This window comes from Gobio gobio, assembly GCF_949357685.1.
Source record: "Gobio gobio genome assembly, chromosome: 18".
Taxonomy (NCBI): Eukaryota; Metazoa; Chordata; class Actinopteri; order Cypriniformes; family Gobionidae; genus Gobio; species Gobio gobio.
The window spans coordinates 32,827,435-32,850,177 of record NC_137111.1 but is presented as its reverse complement, the minus strand read 5'-3'; the positions used below and the strand labels follow the sequence as shown (position 1 = coordinate 32,850,177).

The 22,743-nt window shown below is 39.0% G+C and overlaps 1 protein-coding gene across 14 annotated transcripts in view; it reads left to right on the top strand.

Annotated features, from left to right (window-relative positions):
* Positions 1-4,277: 4,277 nt before the first annotated feature.
* Positions 4,278-22,743, top strand: part of ldb3a (LIM domain binding 3a) — a 55,160-nt gene continuing 36,694 nt past the window's right edge. For 7 of the 14 annotated variants that reach the window (XM_079842807.1, XM_079842802.1, XM_079842799.1 and 4 more), the window contains exons 1-2: positions 8,303-8,441; positions 8,566-8,759. In XM_079842807.1, the coding sequence (XP_079698933.1) occupies positions 8,664-8,759 (96 nt within the window). In that variant the 5' untranslated portion in view covers positions 8,303-8,441; positions 8,566-8,663. Of the gene's footprint in view, positions 4,437-8,244; positions 8,442-8,565; positions 8,760-22,743 lie in introns of those variants that run through there. The other 7 variants (XM_079842808.1, XM_079842801.1, XM_079842798.1 and 4 more) reach the window with 3 other exon arrangements.

Below are 22,743 nucleotides of genomic sequence, written 5' to 3'. Positions count from 1 at the left end.
GCAACACTTAGTTGATTAAATGCTTTTATAAAAGCTTTATTTACATGTTTTAATTTACAATACTCTGTACTTGAAAATGTCTGTTCTGTCCCTATCTAACAAACACAATTTAATTGTGGTGCTTCGAATTAAGTGATAAAAAGCAAAGCTTTTACAAAATCCACATTCTCATCTCTGCACCAATACAATGACAATACTTTGTTTTACTACCAAATTATTTGTAATATCTAATTAACTTAACTTACATAGACATATAGAGATTATAGTGTGGAATTAGTGTGTGTTAAGGGTGTTTATCATAGCTGGGACACATACACATATTCTCTTACGGTAAGTGGCCAAGAACACAAGTATTGGGACAGACCCATAGTGTAGCTTGAAGATAGGAAGTTTCTGTATGTCTGCTCCTGACCTCTGATCATCTGAGTTTTGAAAGCATTGTGGTTATTTTTGGTTTGTTGTCATTTTTAGTTTGTTGTAATTACTTTTTTCAAGGTGACATAGTTACATTGTACTTACTCAAATAAGTGCTGAGTAATATTATTAGCATGTACTTATACTAGAGTTATGGTTAGGTTTATGTTTAGTTGTAATTATGCATAATTTACTGTTATTACTAAGTACATGTAGTAATGTGTAACTATGTCACCTTAAAATAAAGTCTTACCTTAATGTTTTTTTTTGTACTATAACTATACATACATATGTAGTTAATGTGTGTTTTTATTTGTAAAGGTCTTGTAATATTAGTAATGGCCTCTGAAAGTAACTGTCTAGTGCAATAGAACCCTGAGAACTTCAGCGTTAAGAATGTGGAATTCATGTTATCATAGTTTGCAAATCACATTATTATAAGAAACAGAGCTATTTAATTCACCATAAAGCATATGACTTAGATCATCTGTTTATCATCTTTTTTTAAAACAATATAATCTAGTGATTGGAGGGATAAAAGTGTTTTGTGTGTTGCTTTGGAAAGAACAAAGTAATTTCAAACAGCACAAGCCACAGAATGCATATGCCTGGAGCAGAGGCACATTATCTCGGTGAATCACGGCAACTGATGTCATACATGCGGTTGTGTGTTTCCATCAATCCATCATCAAGATGAGTGATCCTATATGAATATCGATCACATGTGCATCCAACTATACAGACATTTTAATATATATAGTAATATATAGTAGTTTAATATATAGTAGTTTTTTAATATTGTAAAAATGTAGTTGTGTTTTAAATTTGAATAATCACTTCACAATCAAATTATAGTCAGCTATTAATGTTTAAACAATTATGTTGCCTTTTTACTCAATGACAGGTCCAAAGGACTGGCTATACCTCAAAAGACGGTGGCTGCTCTTCTAGATAGTTCTGGAAGACACATTTAGCAAATACACATTGTGGCACTCTTTTTGTTAGTACTTTGTTGAGTGGTTTATTTGTTAATGTAAAGGAATCATTTATTTGTCCAGATGAGTGCAGTCTGTGGACTGTTTATATTAAGTATGCCTTTGTATCGGTAAGTTTATATTTGTTAATGTGTATCCATTTAAATGAAAGACACCATATATGTGTATGTATCCGACACCAAGGAGAGCATTATTGTATATTTGTAATGCTCTTATATGTGGTTGCTATTATTTATTTTTTAAATAAAACTGCAGTTCTAAACATTGTTTTCCTTTTATATAAAATATGCAGAGGAGCACGTTCTTTCATAATCAAACTTGCAAGTATTATTGTAATTTTTTGACATTACTGAACTTAAAAAAAACAGGTCTATTTATAGAGATGTTTCTCTAGCCTTTAGACAGCGCTGTCCTCATCAACACATGTTGTCAGTAATGATTTGGACATTTTCTCAACCATAACTTTTAAGGTTTCAGGCAATCAGGGGATCATATCAAAAGTTGATGCTAAGAACGAATGGGATTTCACGAGACAGAACTCGATGGATGAGGAGGGATACAGACTTTTACATACAGGCCTATTATTTCCTTGCTATGGTTCTGCCAGTAGTGAGTTAAGTGTATAAATTCCTTAACCACCACCATTGCATGCACATACTGTGCCAGAACGCCCATCACACACCAGCTAATTGGTGGAGAGGAGACAATATGGGGATGATTAGGAGGCCATGAAAATTTGGCCAGGATGCCGGGGTTAAACCCCCACTCTTTTATGAAGGACAACCTAGGATTTTTATTGACCACAGAGAGTCAGGACCTTGGTTTAACATCTCATCCGAAAGACAGAGCTTTTTGACAGTTTAGTGTCCACCATCACTATAATGGGTCATTAGAACCCACACAGACCTCAGGGTGAGCATACCCTACTGGCCTCACTAACACCTCTTCCAGCAGCAACATAGTTTTTTTCCCAGGAGGTCTCCCATCCAGATACGGACCAGGCTCAACCCTGCCAGGCTTCAGTGGGCAAACAGCCTTGGGCTACAGGGTGATATGGCTGCTGAATCTGATATGGCTGGATACACCTGCATGGTGCATCCTTCAAAATGAGCTGAAAGAAGGTAAATGGCTGCCTTTTTAAGGATCCTTCAAATTGAGATGGCCTTTGGTGGCGCTTGATGAAGGGGCACCCGAGATATGTACCCTTATTAGGATGCAGCCTTCCATTTGAGAAGCGCTTATAGTGAGCATCGATGCTCCCTGGTTTTCACGGTGCATTGTCGGACATTTTAGGGAGCGTACATTTCGGTGCTTTGCGATTGAGACAGCAAATAAATGCTGTTTATTTGAGATTTCTATCCATCAGAAAATCAGATTCAGGAAATGTCTGAGGAGCCCTTGAACCCCCAATCGTTCCCCGAGTGCCACAGCAAAAATGGCTGCCCGCTGCTCCAGGTGTGTGTGTGTGTGGTTCACTACTCACTACTCCTAATGCGTATGTGCACTGACTTGGATGGGTTAAATGCAGAGGACCAATTCCGAGTAGCCTACAGGGAGTAAAGGCTAAGAAATATTATAGGCATAACATTTGCTGTTGTGTGTGTGTAAAATGTGTTGATTCCCATTTCAGTCATGTCTTGACCCTGGATCATTCATAGAGCATGTAATCATGTCTGCTCTCTGATACATGGTTAAAATGCTCTTACACTAAGTGCTTTCCTTTCATTGCAACTATGAAAAAGGTTGTCATTTTCAAACAATGCACCACCTGCTCTTTTAGACAATGTGGGCAACAATTCAGCAGTGGCTCTTAAAAAAACACATATGACCTTAAACATTACAGCAAGAAATGTTTGCACATCTCTGACCTATAGTCCTTTATGTACATGGGTTGGAAAAGTAACAAAAGTATTTCTTAGCACTGGTTTATATAGGCTATTTTCTATATAGGCCTATATTATTTATGTTCTATATAGTTGTATATGTTTCTTACCTCAAATTTGACATTTGCTGGTTTATATGCTCTAGCAGGCAGGATCTGCATCATAACCTGATGTGGCATGGAAAACCCCCTCAAGTTTGTCACTAACAGCAGTCATTCATTCAGCCACATGTAACTGACGTGTCCTCTCTGGGGTCCGTGGTTATCCTCAAACCTCTGAACCATGCCACTTGTACATCTGCATGTTATAGCCTAAGCATTCATTCATTACATTTAGCTTCAGTTCAGTTATGCTCTAGTTCTCAGCTTGAGAAAAAAATATTTTATTGCAAAATAAACAACAACAGAAGCATCAATCATGGGGAAAAGACGTTGCATTATGGTTCACGTTGATGTCAGTAGCCATGTATGACCAACAGTTAATAATTAATGCTAATCAGCCTTACTTTGCTACACATAGTTTAAATATTCCAAATACATTAGTTTAATACGCAGAACACAGTGGCTGAGAAGTACGTTTAGAATATCTGTGGGGTTTTGAGCCTTTTTAAAAGGGTTAGATGTTAAGTGGACTAATTTCCAAAACAGTTGACAAGGGCAATAGAGGGGCGACTGTCTCTTTAATAATTCCCCTCTAATGAAAATCCTTCGCCCTCCGCCTCCCCATTCTCTGTGCGAAATTACGAATCCTACTATGTCAAAAAGACTTAGCTCATTAATATTTATTAGATCATGCTGGCGTTGCTTGGTAACCCCTCAACACGTCCATCACAAAAGCTAATTAATATTCATGTACCAAAATGCTCACCATATGATGATTCGTTAATTCGCCAGGTGATTAACTCAGCGTCTGAATCTCGGCGAATCAGGTGGACCTACTGGTGGAACGCCACATTCCTTAATTAATATTCATGAGATAAGCCTTCAGCATAGTATGATTGGTCAATTTGCGTCCGCTGTGCTTACGTCCACCGGGGGTTCCAGGGATCAGGCATGAGTGACAGAGCTCGCCTCTGGGGGAAACGGAGCGACTTTAAACTGCAAGGCTTACGACTGTCAGTATAAAGCAACTTTTATCATGCAATGTAGGTTGAACCAAAACTTGGAAAAAAAGTTGTTTGTTTTTAATGATTTGTTGAATGGAAATGGAGGCGTCACACTGTGCTCGAGACGCTCAGTGGCTGCAGTCGCGTGACAACCTTTCTTCTGTAACGTTACGCCTCTGCTCTCATTTTGGGATTCTTGAGTTTTACCATACCTTACCGATATATTACTATAAATATAATGTGACTCTAAAAATATACAATTCTGTAGTCAGTGGCGTGTCTGATATTGTTGTTGAATTGGTAGGCTATCTGATGTTGGCTTTTGGCAATATAGATTCAGCTGCTCGTGCTCTGAGGTGTTTTGTCATGCCTGATGTTTGTAGTTTTGCATTCATTATTTTGTATGTCTCTATCTGCTCAAAAATCCAATAATATCCTCACATTTAATTATAGTTTACTAACTATTTTGTGTACTGTGACATGTCTTCAGGTGGCAAGTAATTTTTCTGGGAAACCACTGTAAACATATTTAAAATAGAAACCTTTTTAACAATACATTAATTGTTACAGACACTAAATAGACATGAGGGGCATTACATAAAGACTGTTTATATAGACAGTTGACCAAGTAATCATAAATCAAGTAGTACAATATCCTGTTGCATTGTTTTTTTGTTTGGATTCACAATGGTTGTGCAGATCATGTTCAGAACAAATGGAATAATATGGCTGATAATATGGGCTATAAAAATTGCTTAACATTTTTATAATACAGTGGTGGTCAGAATTATTGGCACCCCTGGTAAATATGATCAAAGATGGCTGTAAAAATAAATCTGCATTGTTTATCCTTGTGATCTATCATTCAAAAAATCTACAAAAACCTAACCTTTCATAGAAGTAAAAGAATTGAAACTGGGGGGTAAATCACATTATGAAATAAATACTTTTCTCCAAAACACGTTGGCCTTAATTATTGGTACCCTTTTATTAAATACTTTTTGCAACCTCCTTTTGCCAGGATAACAGCTCTGAGTCTTCTATAAGGCCTGATGAGTTTGTAAAACACCTGACAAGAGATCAGAGACTATTCCTTTATACAGAATTCCCAGATTCCCAGCTCTTCTCTTCAGTTCAGCCCACTCATTTGCTGTAGGGTTCAGGTCAGGGAACTGGGACGGTCATGTCAGAAGCTTCATTTTGTGCTTAGTGACACATTTGTGTGTTGTTTTGGATCATTTTCCTGATGGAAGATCCAGCCGTGGCCGTCAGGTTTTGATATTTTATCTGTTGGTATTTGCTAGAATCCATGATACCATGTATCTGAACAAGTTGTCCAGGACCTATAGATCCAGCTGTATTTTTAACCGTGGACATGGGGTACTTTTTATCCCTGTTTGCACCAAACCCATCTGGTGTGTTTGCTGCCAAAAAGCTATTTTTATAGTTTCATCTGACCACAGAACCAGGTCCCTTTTGAATTTCCAGTCGTGTCTGACAGCTGAATATGCTGGAGTTTGTTTCTCAATGAATCCCTCCTAAACAACATGTGGTGATGTAGGGCTTGTTTGAATTTTTTTTTTTTAGGCTTTCTGACCCCAAGACTCAACTAATCTCTGCGATTCTCCATCTGTGATCCTTGGAGAGTCTTTGTCCACTCAAAGTTTCCTCCTCATCGTGCATTAGGTCAATATAGACACATGTCTTCTTCCAGTTAGATTCGTACCATCTTTAGTTGATTGGAACTCCTTAATTATTGCCCTGATGGTTGAAATGGGGATTTCTATAGCTCTAGCTTTTTTTTTTTTTACAGCCGCTTTCTATTTTGTGAAGCTCAACAATCTTTTGCTGCACATCAGAACTATATTCTTTGGTTTTACTCATTCTGATGGATGATTAAGGGAATTTGGCCTTTGTGTTTACTCATATTTATACTCCTGTGAAACAAGACATCATAGCTAGACAATTTCATGTTCCTTGTCACCCTGGGGTGCTAAAAATTGTAAATATAAATGGGAATATAATTCAGAGATATTTTGCTCATAAAAAATTCTAGGGGTGCCAATAATTGTGGCCAAGGTGTTTTGGAGAAAAGTATTTATTTCATAATGTGATTTCCCCCTGACATTCAATTATTTTAATTCAATGAAAGGTTTGGTTTTTGCAAATGTTTTGAATGATAGATCAAAAGGATAAACAATGCAGATTTATTTTTACAGCCATCTTTGATCATATTTACCAGGGGTGCCAATAATTCTGACCACCACTGTATGTGATACATACATAATTTATCAGTGTGTATGCACATGTATAGAAAGGGAGACAGATAAGAAAGAAAGATAGTTACATAAACAGACAGACAATAAGATAGATGGACAGTTTGTTCGTTGAGGAGTAAGGAGTTTCTACACACAAACTTTTAATGTAATTTTGGCCCATTTAAACACTCGCTATGGTAAACCCATAGATCTGGTTAGAAAAGATTGAATCAGAAAAGTCCTAAAAACCCTAATGCAGGTTTTTACAATAGAATTGTCTTTGTCAAGGCATTAGAATGACACGCACTGTATCAGAGTAATGTCACACACTGTCCAGGATTTGCATGCTTGTTCTCTGAAATGCAGCCTACGAAGGCCTGATTGTTGAACATTCATGTACAGTATTACTTCAAATTCTTCCATTGACAAAGAGAGCTAAACTTAGCTGCTAACTAGAGGTCTCCCAAATTAGGCTGGGCGAACAGGCAGGTCCTCAATGGTTATCTTCTCTCTGATGTCTCAGTGCAGAGCTTGTGATGGCAGGGGAGAGTGCTGGTGCACGAGAGGTCCTCTTATCTCAGTTCTCTGAGAGCAATAAGAGCATATCAGGCGTTTCTCACTGCCACTTGTTCTTTGTCTAAAGCTACTCATTAAAAAACCTCCAGATGCCTTTGGATGTTTGGGATAAAAACATTATCTCAGATGCCATTCAATGTTTGTGTTTGCAATAAAGAAATAAAGAATAAGTGAAAATTACCTCCATTAATAATCAAAATATCAATGTAAAAGTTAGTATGACTTTAGAGTGATTTATTGCATCTAAAGTTAATGTTTTAATGAAGTCAAAACTCTGAGTTTTTAATGTTTATGTAATGTTTATGAAAGAAGTATCTTACCAAGGCTGCATTTATATGATTAAAAATACAGTAAAATCAGTAATATTGTGGAATATTTTTACAATTCCAAATAACCATTTTCTGTTTTAATATATTTTAAAATGTAATTTATTAATACTATGGCAAAGCTGAATTTTCAGCATCATTACTCCAGTCTTCAGTGTCACATGATCCTTCAGAAATCCTTCTAATATGCTAAATTGGTACTCAAAAAATCATTTCTTATGTTAAAAGCAGTTGTGCGGCTTTTCAATATTCTTTGATAGAATAGAAAGTTCAAAAGAAAATGTATTTGAAAATATTTTGTAACATTATAAATGCATATACTTGGATGGATGAATGAAGCATTTCACACAGTAGTTTATTAAAATGTCAATGTATTTATGGTGATGATAAAATTGATAGGCACTTCATTTAAACAGGTGACAATTCAATCCATGAAAGCATGAGATAAGCTTGTTTGTGTCCGTAGGGGCTGACAATTAACTCTAACCTTTTGTTAACCCTTTTTTCAGAATCAGTCAGGTTGCACTTGCAAGGAATTGGACATATGATTATGAATTCAGTTTTCATATGATCACTAACCCAGGTCCCTGTACATGGTCCAGATGAGGCACCCTAGAAGAAAGGAGTCTAGAAAAATCTTTTAGCCTAAGAGGGGGCTATATTAGCCCTGTGAATCATGGGAGGCCTGGCATTCTGGGTGTCCCCTTACATGCCATATAAGTACCCCTTCCTCCCCCCTCCCCTCAATGCCATAGTGCTATCGCTGTCGGCAGAGGGGCAGCTATTCTTAGGCTGTCAGTTTAGCTCATCCGAACAGGCAAGAATCCTCTTCCTCTGGCTCATAGCTCTTCTCTGTTGCTCCGGTTATTTCGCATTGTATTCGGGTGGGCCTGAATTTATTGTTTTTACGCTGTTACTTTGAACCTTTTGGCCTGCAGTTTTTTGGAGGTTTTTTTTTGAGAGGTGTGAGTGTTACCTTCCTTTTACACTTTTTTCTTCTTCTTTCAGAGGCTGTTTGGCACGTGCCCCGCCCCCTCCCAAATCCATTTTCCCCATCCATTTGGAGAAATTCTGTTGCTTAAACAATACGCAGGCTTTTTTGAACAATGGCTTCTTACAACGTGTCACTTTCTGGACCTTCGCCTTGGGGCTTCCGTTTGCAAGGAGGCAAGGACTTCAACATGCCCCTCACCGTTTCTAGGGTAAGACCCCCAAATCTTGGCCAAATAGACAGCGATAAGTTCACCACCGTTTATTCGCACCTGAATCTGTAATGAGATTTTATTTACGTTTTCACAAGCGTTTCTTCGTCTGAATAAGGACTTTACTCCAATATGAATTCAATTTAATTCAAGGGCAGTTTAGACCTTCCATACCCAATCCACTTTCTTGTTATAAGATTTAAAATATGATCCATCGTAATATATTCACTACAATATGACTTTGTAGTTACTTTCTTCATTCATTGTTATTTTGTTGCTGATCCAGAGTTGTTATGTATGGTTATGTTATTCATCATAATGATAATGAATATTATTCTCCTATATTATATTATGGTGCTACTTGATTTGGAAACTTGGGCATGTCCGCTATAAAGAAGTGATTGGTGTCTTTGTGTGAAGTTTGTCTTTTGGTGCTGTTAGGTATTGTCAAATGGTTTTCACGAATGATTTTCTTTTCTTTCTGCAATGCTGGTTTATTGGGGAACCCAATAAGACCACCCTGTAAATCTATATTGTGTAGATGTACAGTATTGATTGTAGTGTGTGCATTCATTGCACTCGAATTGATTCATCCTTGTTCTGCTTTTATTATTGCGTGTGACATAAGGTCTGATGACTAATGCTTTTCTTAAACAGCTAGGAATTCAGCATGAATGAGTTCAAATGGGTGTTTTTAAAGGCTTTATTTTGCCAGTATTGTGAGAAAGGAAGGTCAAATATCAAAGAAGGACGAGATCTCATTGTACTACTGTAACAAAAATATCTCTGCAAACACACATAGTAGACCTAGTAGAAACATTCTACTCCCTGAAAGCATAATGAAAACATCCCAGAGGACATTTGACCTGCGTTTGACCATGGATTTATCTGTTATCTGTGTGATTTGTGTTGGAGTGTGTGTCTATGTGTCTTCAAAATAAGCTCACAGTCCACATGCACCTTCCTATTCTCATATGTCTAGTGAGGACAGATTCACTGCCCCAGTATGTTGCTGGCATTAGAGGGTCTTGAAAAAAGAGATCCTCTTGTGTAAAAAATGTCAGACAGTGATTTGAGTGGTCAATCGGTGGCAATACACGCCACAGAGAGATGATACACTGCCATTTTGTCACCTCTGCCAACATAGCCTGCGGTCAGGAAGAATGTTCTGTACACTATCCTAGGTGGCCCACAGAGTTTGTCACTTTACAGTGACGTAAACACCCTTGACAATATCGTAATACACATTGGAATCCTCTGACGCTCTTCTAGGCCTTTTATTTGCAGCATTTGGCAGCCATTTGGCTTCACTGTACTAGTTTCTAAGAATATCTAAATCAAGAGGTGTGTGGCAGGTCTGTTTGTCTTCCCTACAGGAAAAGACCAGTTGCACAGGCCCTAGTCAGTCACTGTAGAGTGACAGGTGGGACCCAATACTTTTGTTCTGGCTGTCAGGTGGCTCAACAGGGGGCTTTTCTATAAAAGCACCTCACAGTTGTGCGGGCCTGCTGTAAAGAAGGACAGTGCTCGGTTATTCTGTATTTGAAATTAAGATGTAGATCTGCTGTGAGTATCACATTAGTAGGTCTGAGAAGGATCCCTGTAACTTAAGAGGATGAATGTTATTCGCCAGCCCACAGGAGACAGACAGCCTGGGTGCTATTTACTGATCAGCCAGTGAGAATTCCAGTTCAGTGCCGGAGACTTTGCTCTGAATGTTAACACATGCAACACTGTATTGCTGTATTACTGTAATGCTGCTTCTGGGCTGTTGAGATCGAGGAATAATTAGATGTATATGTTTTTTTACAATACATTTTATATTGCGTTAAATTGATCAACAGCATGTAAATATTTAGGGGCCGTGCAAAGACATTTTGGGGGGGCAGGTGCTCAAGTAAAGAAAAGCACCCCTCTTAATCATTTATAAAAAGTAAAGTTACATATTGTTGATCATCTTTTAATTAATAACACTATTTAAAACTACACACTATTGGGCTGTTAAACCAATTAAATTAAATCAGTATCAACAAAATCCATCTTACCGTTTATCAAAATCCATTTACACTGCAATTACAATTGCATTTTACATTACATTTACATTTAATCATTTAGCAGACACTTTTATCCAAAGCGACTTGAGAGCAAATGAGGAGAGCAATAGAAGCAATCAAACCAACAATATGGCAACAAAATATAATAGATTGAGAATAGTAAGTTTTACACTGTGTCTACACCGGAAGCGACTGTTGACGTATTGCGCCGCAACTGCTAGAAGCTGTCTACACTGGACGTGACAAAGTGACCGTTGCAAAGCATTTGTCCTTCATGTCAGTACGTCATAAATAGAACGAGGCATCAGTTTACTGTTAGGGATCTGTCGTGTCGCATCGTACCGCATTCAGTGTAGACAACCTCACTGATTATAATGGGTTATATTGTCTTTTGTCGCATCGCGCCACTCGCGTCTGGTGTAGACACAGTGTTAGTATTAATGGGTGTTGCCGAAAAAGATGTCTTCAGTAGCCTAGAAATATAGACGCACCCTTGTGGCAACAAATCTAATTTGCAGCCAAGGTTGTCTAGCAACTCTCCGTTGACTTTCGAGCTGGAAAAACTCTGGTCAGGCCAATCACATTGTGTATAGAGTCGGTGGGCGGGCTTAACATAATGACGGCAGAGTTGCGGCGGTTACGCGGTGCTACTTGTAAACAAAGAAGCTGGCAAACAGCGGTCTTTCGAATCGGATTTGGCCACGAATCTGAAAGACTTGTTGTTAAGCTTTGCTTTGAGAAAAGAACAAAGAACGGCACTGAAGTCATTCTTAAGAAAGGAAGATGTGTTCAGAGTTTTGCCGACTGGATACGGCGAAAGTTTAATCTATCAACTAGCTCCGCTTCACCTTCTTCGTTGCTCTGGTTGGTTGTAGCGCTATCCTATTGCGTGCAGAGGGAATTTGAAAGACAACCGTTTATCCCGCCCCTTGGATTGAGCCCTGCCAATGGTGAGTTCCCATTGTCAGGCTATGTCTTCAGCAGTTTCTTGAAAAAGGCTAAAGACTCAGTTGCCTAAATAATGTTGAGATTATTGTTTTAAAATATAACATTTTGAATATAGAAATACAGTAATACAGTTTACTGATACTATCATATATTAAACTAAAACCGACAGTAGGTGCCGTAATAAGTGAATAATAGAATCATTCATTAACCGATTTATTCAAACCGGCTGATTCACTCTTGAAAGAAGCAAGTGCTCACTAGTCTCGCGTATCTAGACCTTCAGACTGACAGCAGAAGGTCTGGACTTTATCGCAGCTTTCATTGGTCAAGGACCGCCCAAGAGGACCTGAAGAAGGCTGTCTGTGCCGCTACGCGTGGGTTGTGTTTCCCCCCCTCCCCATGTCTTTTAAATTTTCTATTATGAAATAGCCAGTAAAATAAAGGCTTTTTAATATTCTGAAGAAGAGTGCCTTGGATTTTCCTTTTTTACCGCCCAAGAGGACGTTTGACTGACTTGTAACGTCATGCATATGGGCGTGAAAATGTAAAGTCGACGTCCCTGCACTGCAGTGATAGACTGGCGTACATCTATAAATAATTCATTCAAGAATTGTACTGCAACAATGGAGCCGCAAACTTCACATACTTTTGAAAGTCCAGCGTTTAGTTGATCCTGGTAAGCGCTTATTGTCACAGTTGTAAACATGACGGCATTCTTCTTCCACGAGGGAGTTTGGCGTCACAGCATTTGTTTCTAGATGGACCGTTCAAGAACTTAAAACACACTTGTCTCGCAGACATCCTGTAGAATTCAACCAATCAGATGATGACTTGGAAACTCCTGAAGTGTTTCCAGATAAGTGTGCCATATGCATCAGACACTCAGCCAACGTTTCGCCTGAGGCTGAGACTAAGTGCTCACTGACTTATGAATGGGTCATTGAATCATTGACTCACCCAATTCGTTCAAAAACGGTGAAGCATTCAAGAACAAAACACCACTGTGTTGCTCGGAAACGCAACTCTCTGTTTTGTTTGGAACTATTTTCGTTGCAATCGTGCTGATATTCGAGAAAATAGCACTCGTGCTTGTGATATTGCTTAACTAAATTATGTTATAAACACAAAATACAAGAACTCGTTCAAGAGCAATTCATATATTTTTTTATTCATTTTTGTGGCATTTCCGAACTTGCATGACGCTATTTTATATCAACAGCAGACTAGCTTGTTTGTTGTTATGCTTAATAGAGGGCTATTGCTTAAGTTCGACTGGCTGTATTGAGATGTTTTAATAGTGGTTTAATTTCACAGCGCTGTGCAACAGTGCCGAAGTTTAGGACAAACACGGTCATTATCTGGCTGTCACCAATGAAGGCATATCCGGGAGACGTGGATGCTGCTTGTCCGCTCTGTAGTGCGCTGTGGTGGCTGTGACAGGAGATATCGGGGAGTGGGAGAGAGGGGCTTGTGCGGTCTCACAGAATTATTAAGAATAAAGTTAAAGCTTATGGTAAGAAGATATATGATTTTATGCAGATCCCACATTTCATTTGATTTTATTTATTTAGAACTATACTTTTATTTTGCCATTAATCAGTATTCCAGACTGATGAGAAGTCTTGTCCTGTTGGTTCTGTTTACATTATACTTCATTTTACAGTGTTTTGAAGTGTAGGTCAAATATACATAACAGACAATATACAATGTTTATGTTTGAACTTTCTTGGGCTAATATACTAGTCCTTCTGAATTGGGTGAAATATTGGCAGATGGTGCTGTGTATGACTGTCTGTGCTCTCATTCATCGCTAGGTGCTGAAATGAGGATTTCTCTTGGCTGAGAGCAGCTCAGACTGTAACAGATGGCACACAGAAAGCATGAACTTGCAATTCAGCTCAAACTGAAAGCAGCAGATGAGGGATATAAATACCTCTGGGTGGTTTGGATGAAAAGAAACTGCTAAGGAAAATAATACTTTTATCTGGAGAATGCATTAGACAGTAATTAAGTAAAAGGTACCTTAACCGCTATGTACTATGTATCATACAATGCACTTTTTTGTGTACATACATGTTTTTACATTGTACTTATTCAGGTATTTAATTTCTGTGATTATATCTATAATTACTGTTGACCCCTCCCTTACCTCTTAACTCACACTTAAAAGCTGTCCCCGACCTTACACTGTAAAAATTATTGTTGCAACTAGTTAGCACAGCTTAAAATGTAGTGTTTTTTGTAGTTGATATAACTCAAATATCCAAATTGTATTGACTTTTATTATATAAACTTTTATTTATCCAAATGGGGAATTTTTCCTTCACTCATAAACAAACATCCATCACCAATACAATTCACCCACACTCATCTCTGAGACCTGCTCAGTTTTACCCTGCTCACATTTTTTTTCGCAACAACTTTTTGAGTTGAAACAACACTTATTGCTTATTCTAATGTTGAATTTTAATAATAATGTTGAATAACTAATTGCAGAAGTATTTTTTATATTCCACCTCAATAGCAGTAAAAGTGTTTTGCAATACATTGCATGAACACTACAATTTGTATGCACTGTAAGTACATAGTAGTTAAGGACATCTAATAATATAAAGTGGGACATTGGCAAATGGCAGAAATTGTTTCGGAAGTTATAAAAGGTCAGCTTTGTAAAATGATCCAAAAAATGTTAAGTGTTGAGATTTTTCATTTAAAAGTATTTAGCTATGGAATATAATCAAACTGTTGTTTGCATTATTCTACCGAAGTTGAAGGCTTAGCTTGTTTTAGCCATTGTGTTGTCACTATCATTTGAACTATTGAATTAGGTAGGGAGAGGAATTGAGGGGGGTTGGGACTGTGAGTATAAAAGAGGAAAGTTATGGGGCTACCCAGCGCTAAATTACCTTATACTTATACTAATGTTCTGTGACATTTCATTTGACACTGTGGTGTCATTCTGAAATGATGTTACATTTAAATGTCAACATGATCCACTGTTTAGTATCTGCCAAAAATACTTTGAGAATGTCTCATTCGGTGAAGGGCCCAGTAGCCTTTTAATACAATATATTATTAACATATTAAAGCTCTCTTGATGTCGCTTAGAGCACCAACTGGTGTAATAGTGTTTCACCTTTCTGAAGTGGTATTAGAGTGTTCACATGGAAGTTTCAAATTAAGGTTCACTCTCATTCACATGGTATTCACTGAGCATCCAGTTAAAGCTTGTGAAGATTGAGTTTTATGGTTGGCCTGAATTTGATCTTCATTAATACTATGAGTGTGTTGGAATAATGACACAAACGTAGCTGTCTCTACACTTGGACAGCATTCAAAGTTTTTTTTTCTTTTTCTGGAGTTCTAGAAATAGCGCAGCACCCCTGATGAGAGTGTTCCCAACAGTGTTGATTTTCATTGTGGCTTTCCAATGCTGGACTGCTTATATGACATCTCTCCACACGCCTATTCTCTAATGAGCCGAGGGAAACTGTACATTCCAGTCAGTCTTCAAGAAGACTGATGCTGGCAGATTAACACAAATCTACATCAATTTTAAAGCTGATTATTGCATTCTCTGTTCACATGAACAAGACAAAACGGGCTATATATTTTCTGTCTTTCATGGTTGCTTGATTTTTTATTTATTTTTGTTTATTTGACTATTTATAAATTGTTTTATATTATGTATTTTCACTGGTCCCACTACAAAAATGTATATTTATTTTAGCAACATATGCTACCGTTCGAAAGTTAGATATAAAAATGTATCACGCTTTCCACAAATGTATTAAAGAGCACCTATCATGGAATTTTGAAATTTACCTTTCATGTAGTGTGTAACATAGATCTAAGTGAACAAAAACATCCTGCATAGTTTGAAATATGACAGTGCACCGTATATATAGTTATTTTCTTTCAAAAGTAAGAGTCGACTCTGAGTCATTTTTAAGAATCGTTAGAAGACCGAAGCTTTTTCTCTGACTAGATGACGTCAACTTGTCAAGTTATTTGAATACGATGCGCCCACTTATTGCGCTCCAAGACGCCAGTGAAAACTAGAAAACATCATGGCGACGAGACGAGGTGTTCTGAAGTGCGACTCAAAAGCAAACTTCTCATCTGCCCAAGGATGAGCATTTGAAGACTAAGTGGCTTGAAGACAAACCATACATCGTCGCGATTGAGTGTTTATTAGTCGTCAAATGTATGTTTCGCGATCTCAGGAAGCTTTTATTATGGGCTTTTATTATGGACTTCTATTATGGCACATGGTTCTTCTTCGTCTGTCTGTACATGGACTACATGTGCACAGAGCGCCCTCCGGCTGCCAGTATGAATTGAAAACAACACATAAGAGACTCAATCGCTCATGATTAGGCTATATCTGCGCATTTTGAGGAAGTATTGAATAAAAAATACTCCTCTGTTTAGACATTTGACACAGACATATGAGAATCTATCAATATGTCTCCTCATCTGCACACTTTTTGAACTAAAAGCCCTGAGGGATGTTGATTTGTCGCGAGTCTTCGTGAGGAGAATAGAGGAGTTTTTTATGAATGAGATCAGCTGAGGCTCATATTACAATCAAAGGGTACAGACGCGGTTTTCATATTCATAACTCCTGACACATATTAACAAATTACTGTCACTATAAGACTTTGATGGACGTTCCGTTTCCGAAAATATCTGCACAGACTATACCAATCACAACTGACTGGGTCATCGGACTAATCACCACAGATTAGCGTCACGTAAAGGCGGGGTTTTGAAAAGTGAATCACTAAAGGAATCATTTGAGAATCGCTGTCAAAACAGGTAAAAATAAATGCATATTATAAGAAAACTAAAGTCTTTTTTGTCATTGCATGCATGCAAAACTGTTGTTGGGGACTTCTAAAACAATATTTGGAACATTTTAAATGCCATGATAGGTGCTCTTTAAGCAGCACATTGATAATACTAAGAAATGTTTCTTGAGCAGCAAATCAGCATATTATAATGATTTCTGAAGAATCATGTGACACAGAAGACTGGAGTAATGATGCTGAAAATTCAGCTTTGCCATAACAGGAAGAAATTCCATGTTAAAATATTAAAATAGAAAACCGTTATTTTAAATTGTAAAAGGATTTCACAATATTACTGTGTTTACTGTATTTTTATAAAATACAGTAAACTATGTAATGTATATTAATATATTGATATAAATGTATATTAAATAAATGCAGCCTCGTGAGCATATAAGAGACTTCTTTCAAAAACATCATCAAAGCTGCTGTCCGTAACTTTTTTTGTATTGAAGATGTACAAAAATAATGAGAATCCATAATGATGAATCCATTTTCCAAACCGTGTTTTTGTCTTACCCTGAATCATTATGGTACACTTATAATAAGTGTTTATATTGGGACTATTTCAGACCGGTCTGGTAGGAACCGCTGTGGAGGAGCACAGTCCCTGCGTGACTCGCCATAGACATAAACAGAGAGAAGTAGCTCTGGCTGCAATGTTCTTCTGCAAGTTCAGTTTATTAACCGCTAGAGAGCAAAAAGTTACGGACTGCAGCTTTAATCTCACAGATTTATAGGTTTCATTTAATGCTTTCCGAACAAAAATATAACCTACAAGAAATAATGTTGGTTTTTAATTTTCAGTAATTGCTGGAAATTATACCCCTATAACAAAGCTATGAATGAATTATTTTGTTGAAAAAGTGCATGTGGTGCAAAACATTCAGATTTGTTTGACTGCAACAATTTTGTTTTGTTTGGTTGATTGTTTGATTTCTATTTTTGCGTCTTTAAGCTGGTTAGGCTATTGTGAAATGTCCTTGGTTCAAAATCAGACTCCACACTCAAATATCTTATTATAGACATATGTTGTGTCACTTCGCACAGTAGTGTTTGTTTCTTTTTCTTCTTTTTTTTCAATTGTGGACAGACAAATTGCTTGTCGCTGGTAATGTCGCACCAGGTTAGGACATGGTGTCATTCTGTTCTGGTTCACTAGACTAATCGGATGTTGTTTGTACACACTACACACGTCAACGTCATTAACTGAACCCAATGTATTAAGTCAGCAAACAAAAACACTCAGGACGCTCTTCATGAAGTTTGAAAATGAGTCAGTAGCAAGTTGTGTTATGCTTAAATAGTGGTGTTTATGTTAATATAATAGTCTCTCTCAGATAGTCCCAAACCAGTAGGCAGCAAGTACCCACACTTGGTGTATGCCATGAGAGCCTGAAGCTTGTGCTGCTGACAGGCAGAGCTGTTTTTAGATGCCTACTGAAGGTCAAGTCATTCGTGCGGCGGAAGACTGTTACATACAAGCATCCACCAAAACTACATGCTTCCTTACAGCAATACGGAAATGTGGGGTGTTTTTCAACCAAAGCTTCTCAGATAACTCGTCAGGTTGGCTTTGATATGCTGTGATTAAAATCTTGGTCTTTTTCAGATGTATGTTTTATTCATTTGCTGTCGGGCAGGTTTATATGAGGCTCTTATATGAGGGGTGCTACAGCAGGGGAGGATCAGGTCACATTGCATTCATATGGTGTCGGATTCTTTTCGGTCTTGTTAGCATAAATGAGCCCATCTGGTTAAGTACTCAGGCCTCAATCATGGGTAAGTACTGCTACTTTAGTCTTAAGTAACTCAAGTCGTCACCATTTCAGATGTTAGGACACCATGACTGTCAATTCAAACTATGACTAGTGTTTGTATGTAGTGTGTTTACTTAGAAACCACAGCGAACAAGGATATATTCATTCAAAACTTGCCTTAAAAGACTGGTTTCATCTTCATTACATATACAGTATCTTACAGTAATTTGATGTACACTACCATTCAAAATTTTTGGGTGTTATCTGTAGATATAGAATAAGAATAATTGTATTCAACAAGGGTGCATCAAATTGATCAAAAGTGACAGTGAAGGCATTTATAATTGTAACACGTATAGTCAGTTTTGGTTTTGTTTTCATTGTGTTCTGTTTGCCAGTGTTTCCTGTGCTAGTGTGTCTCCATGGTCGTTAATTGAGTTATGCAGGTGCTCCTTGTTACGTTATTTATCTCTGTGTGTATATTAGCTCTCAGTTCATTCAGTACTTTGTTCTGTTTTCTGTTTTTTGTCTCCTGTGTTTTCCTGTTTCTTCTGAAGTATATTATTAAAGACTGTTTATCTTGGATATTCCTTCCTTGTGCGCATTCTCTATACCAGCCATGTGTGACAGAACACGTAATGGACACGGAACTCAGCAGCAAACCTCCCCGTCTCCCTGAAATTAGGAAAATTTCGGAATATTTGGGCTGGATATTCCATTACGGAGGACTTTCCTTCACAGCCCAGAACCCAGAGAACAGCCACCATCCCCCTGCATGGAGAGAACGGCAGAGCCTACCACAGTGCATAAGCCAATGCTGGAGAATAGGGTAGAGCAAGCCATCGTCCCGGAGCCTGAGCCTGTCTGACCAGGTGTGTGAGCCGGCAACATCATATGCTGTGGGAGTACTCATGAAGTTTGTGGTAATGGATAGGAGCCCCACCCACATTCCTGCCATTGAGGGTCAGCCGTCGATGGCCTCTTATTATTTTGAGAATTTGGATGAGGAAATTTCCCTTTTTCTCCCGTCCCTGCTGGTCTCGCCTAGCATGAACTCTCCTGTGCCCTCACTGGTATTGCCCAGCTCAGATCTCCTATGTTCCCAGAATTACCTCCTATCCTTCCTCTCCCACCTCCTCATCTAAAATCAGCCAGTTCCTCAGCTTGTCCTTTGCTGGTTCCCTTCAGCCCCTCGACTTCTCTCTTGGTGGATCTGCCTCGGGTCTTCAGGTCTCCAGCTTCACCCAGTCAAGAAGATCCCCAGGCTCCGCCTCAAGTTGCTGTTCCCATCACTCCACCTCCCTTTCTTGGCTTATGGCTCCACCGGGCTCCCTCGATCCTCTGGTTCCACCTTGGTCTGACATCACCTCATCTTCACCACAGACTTGCGAGCAGTCCGCTGAGCTCCATCTCTCCATCCCTACGGCTCCGTCTGGCTCCGCCCTCCCTCCGGCTACACCTTGGTTGCTCCCATTTAACCTCAGCCCTCTGGTACCCCGGTTCCTCCTCAGATGGTTGTGGCTGTGGCTCCAGGACCAACAGTGTCACCCGGTTCCATCTGCTCAATGTCTGCACTCAGGGCTTCACCACCTTTGGCTCTGTCTCCATCGTCTGTCCCCATGGTATCGTCGAGGGCTTCTGCTCCATGGCTCCTCCCTCCCTCCTTCCCTCCCTGACTGCACTCAGGTTTTCCGCCAGACTCCTCCTGCTCCTGTCTCAACCCTGGCTCCTCCCAATGTCTTCGCCATCCTGGTCTCTCCATTTGTCATCTCCCCCGGTTTCCTGCCTTCTGCCTGCTCTGCGTCCTCCTCCAGAGCCCCCACCCTCCCTCCTCAGTTGAACTGTTAAGGCACAAGGACGTGCCTTTCCAGGCGGGGCATAATGTAACATGTATAGTCAGTTTTGGTTTGGTTTTCATTGTGTTCAGTTCCTGTTTGCCAGTGTTTCCTTTGCTAGTTTGTCTCCATGGTCGTTAATTGAGTTTCTGAAGGATCATGTGACACTGAAGACTAAAGTAATGATGCTGAAAATTGAAAATTACATTTTAAAACATATTACAATAGATATTTTTTTTAATTATTATTTTAAATAGAGTTTTACAAAATTACTGTTTTTGCTTGATAAATGCCTTCTTTCAGAAACATCTAAACAAATCTTATCTAACCCCTAACTTCATGGAATGGTAGTTTATGCTAAAACAGGATATTCCCTGAGAGAGAAAAAAAATGTATGATGGGACTTTATCAATTATCTTGATTTTATCCATTTAATTGTATCATATAGGATATAGGATGCATTTTGACTTATTTTGGCTGTCCATCTGTCCATCCAGCCATCAAATTTCTCTCTATTTTTCTCTCCACCCCTCTTGATTCACTTGACCCACAGAACAGCTCCTTTGTGCTATTGTGAGTGAGCAGGAGATTTGAGCTGGCATATCAGCCACTCATTCATCCAGGCATCAATTGGAATGAGCTGAGAATGTTGAGTTAATGCATGTTTTGTGTGCCAGGCCTGGTAATCCACCCTCAGTCTCTCCAATCCTTTGTTTTCCCATGCTCCCTTCCTTTTCCTCCTGCCGTTAGTTTTGCTAACCCCGGCACAAAGCAACAGTATCATGCATTCCTTAAAACACAAATGTTCTTGCAAAATGTGTTTATACATATATTTTCTGCCATTAATGTTTTATATGAAGTGAGCTAATATTCAGCATAATTTAATGAAGCCTTAAAGGGATAGTTAATCCAGAAATGAAAATTCTGTAAACATTTATACCCCTTTTCTACCAGAATGAACCAGGTGCTAGTTCAGAGCTAGTGCTAGTGCCAGTTCTTAGTTGGTTCGACTGACGTGCCTTCTAAGAACCGGTTTGCCTTTCCACAGGCTAGAGAGCCACCACAGAGCCAGGTCTTACGTCACTGTATACGTCTCATCTTTCTCAGCAACGCTAGCGGCAGCGGGAAACACAAACACACCAGGCTTGTTCGAGATGCATCGGCGCTGCGTATGATATCAAAACACCGCATGAGCGAATCAAAAGCATAAGGAGTCATATGCTCTCGTTGGACTCGTTGTCATACGCCGATCGGTCAGGGCACCAATGCATCTCAAACAAGCCTTCCATCAACAATGGCGAACGTTGCGTTACTATTGATGCACATGGCTTTACGATCCTACATCGGCATCCAAACACAGCGAATCCAACGCATTCGTGCAGCTTGCCGTAATTTGCATAGATGGAGATTACAAACGATCAGCCGCTATTAGCTCCATTAGCTGCTATTTCAAAAATGGCGGATCTCAAGTTTTTGTTGGTCTTGTTGGTCACGGTAACCCCGCCCCCAGCCCCTGATGCAAGCGGTTATTACTTCTAGACCAGCAATGTTTTGGTGCTACTTAAGAACCACTTTTCCTGGTTCAGAGCTGGTGCTTTGGGTGTGGAAAGACAAAGAACCGATTTGAAACTAGGCTCTGGCTCCGAACTAGCACCAGCTATGCCTTGGTGGAAAAGGGGTATTACTCACCTTCATGTAGTTCCAAACCTATTTTTTCCATTTAATTTGCAACACAGGTCAGAAGTCAGTTTATGGGGATGTCACCCCCAGCACATGAACACTACTATCACAGTGACCTTTCTGAAGGTGACAGGACACTCCCCTTGCTAGATGAGGCAATTAGACTTGACATTTATAGAGGAAGACGACTCTTAAAACAACCGCAGAACTCTAGTGGCTAGCACCCATTTACACAGACACAATTAGAGCAGCTGTCAAGCAGGAAAAAGACTGCAATTGCTACCCAATCTGGGTAGTTATAAATGTACAGAACATTCACCAAGGATGGAGGCAGAAACCTGTCATTTAAATCTATTTTGGATCACAGCCATCTAACTGCAAGCATATTCATTCCAACCTCGATTTTCCTAAAGGTTGGACGGGCATATCCAGACCAGCAGATTTTTTTTGCTAAACCTAGTGTGGCTTATTCTTACAGGCCTGTACTTCAATAAGCAAACGAGACAGACTTCGGTTATTTGTGAATTTGTGCCAGAGTATAAGAGCTCTTCAGTTGGGGGCTGCAGTTACATTCAGTTCATAAACATGGTCAGTGAACTTGAGATGGTTAATTATTTTAAGAAAAAAGATGATCAAACATCTGCAAGAATGGCAAATACAATCTGTCATATTTGCTCATGAGTATGTCCAAAGTGCCTGGATATAGTCCTTCTAGGTGTCGGATTGCATTGATCATGTTTAGCTGTAGTGACCACAGTAGTGGACACACAGCTGTCACATACCGATACATTTTTAAAGACACACAGTAGCCACACACTGCAAGGTATTCCTCTAACAATGGCACTGATTTATGA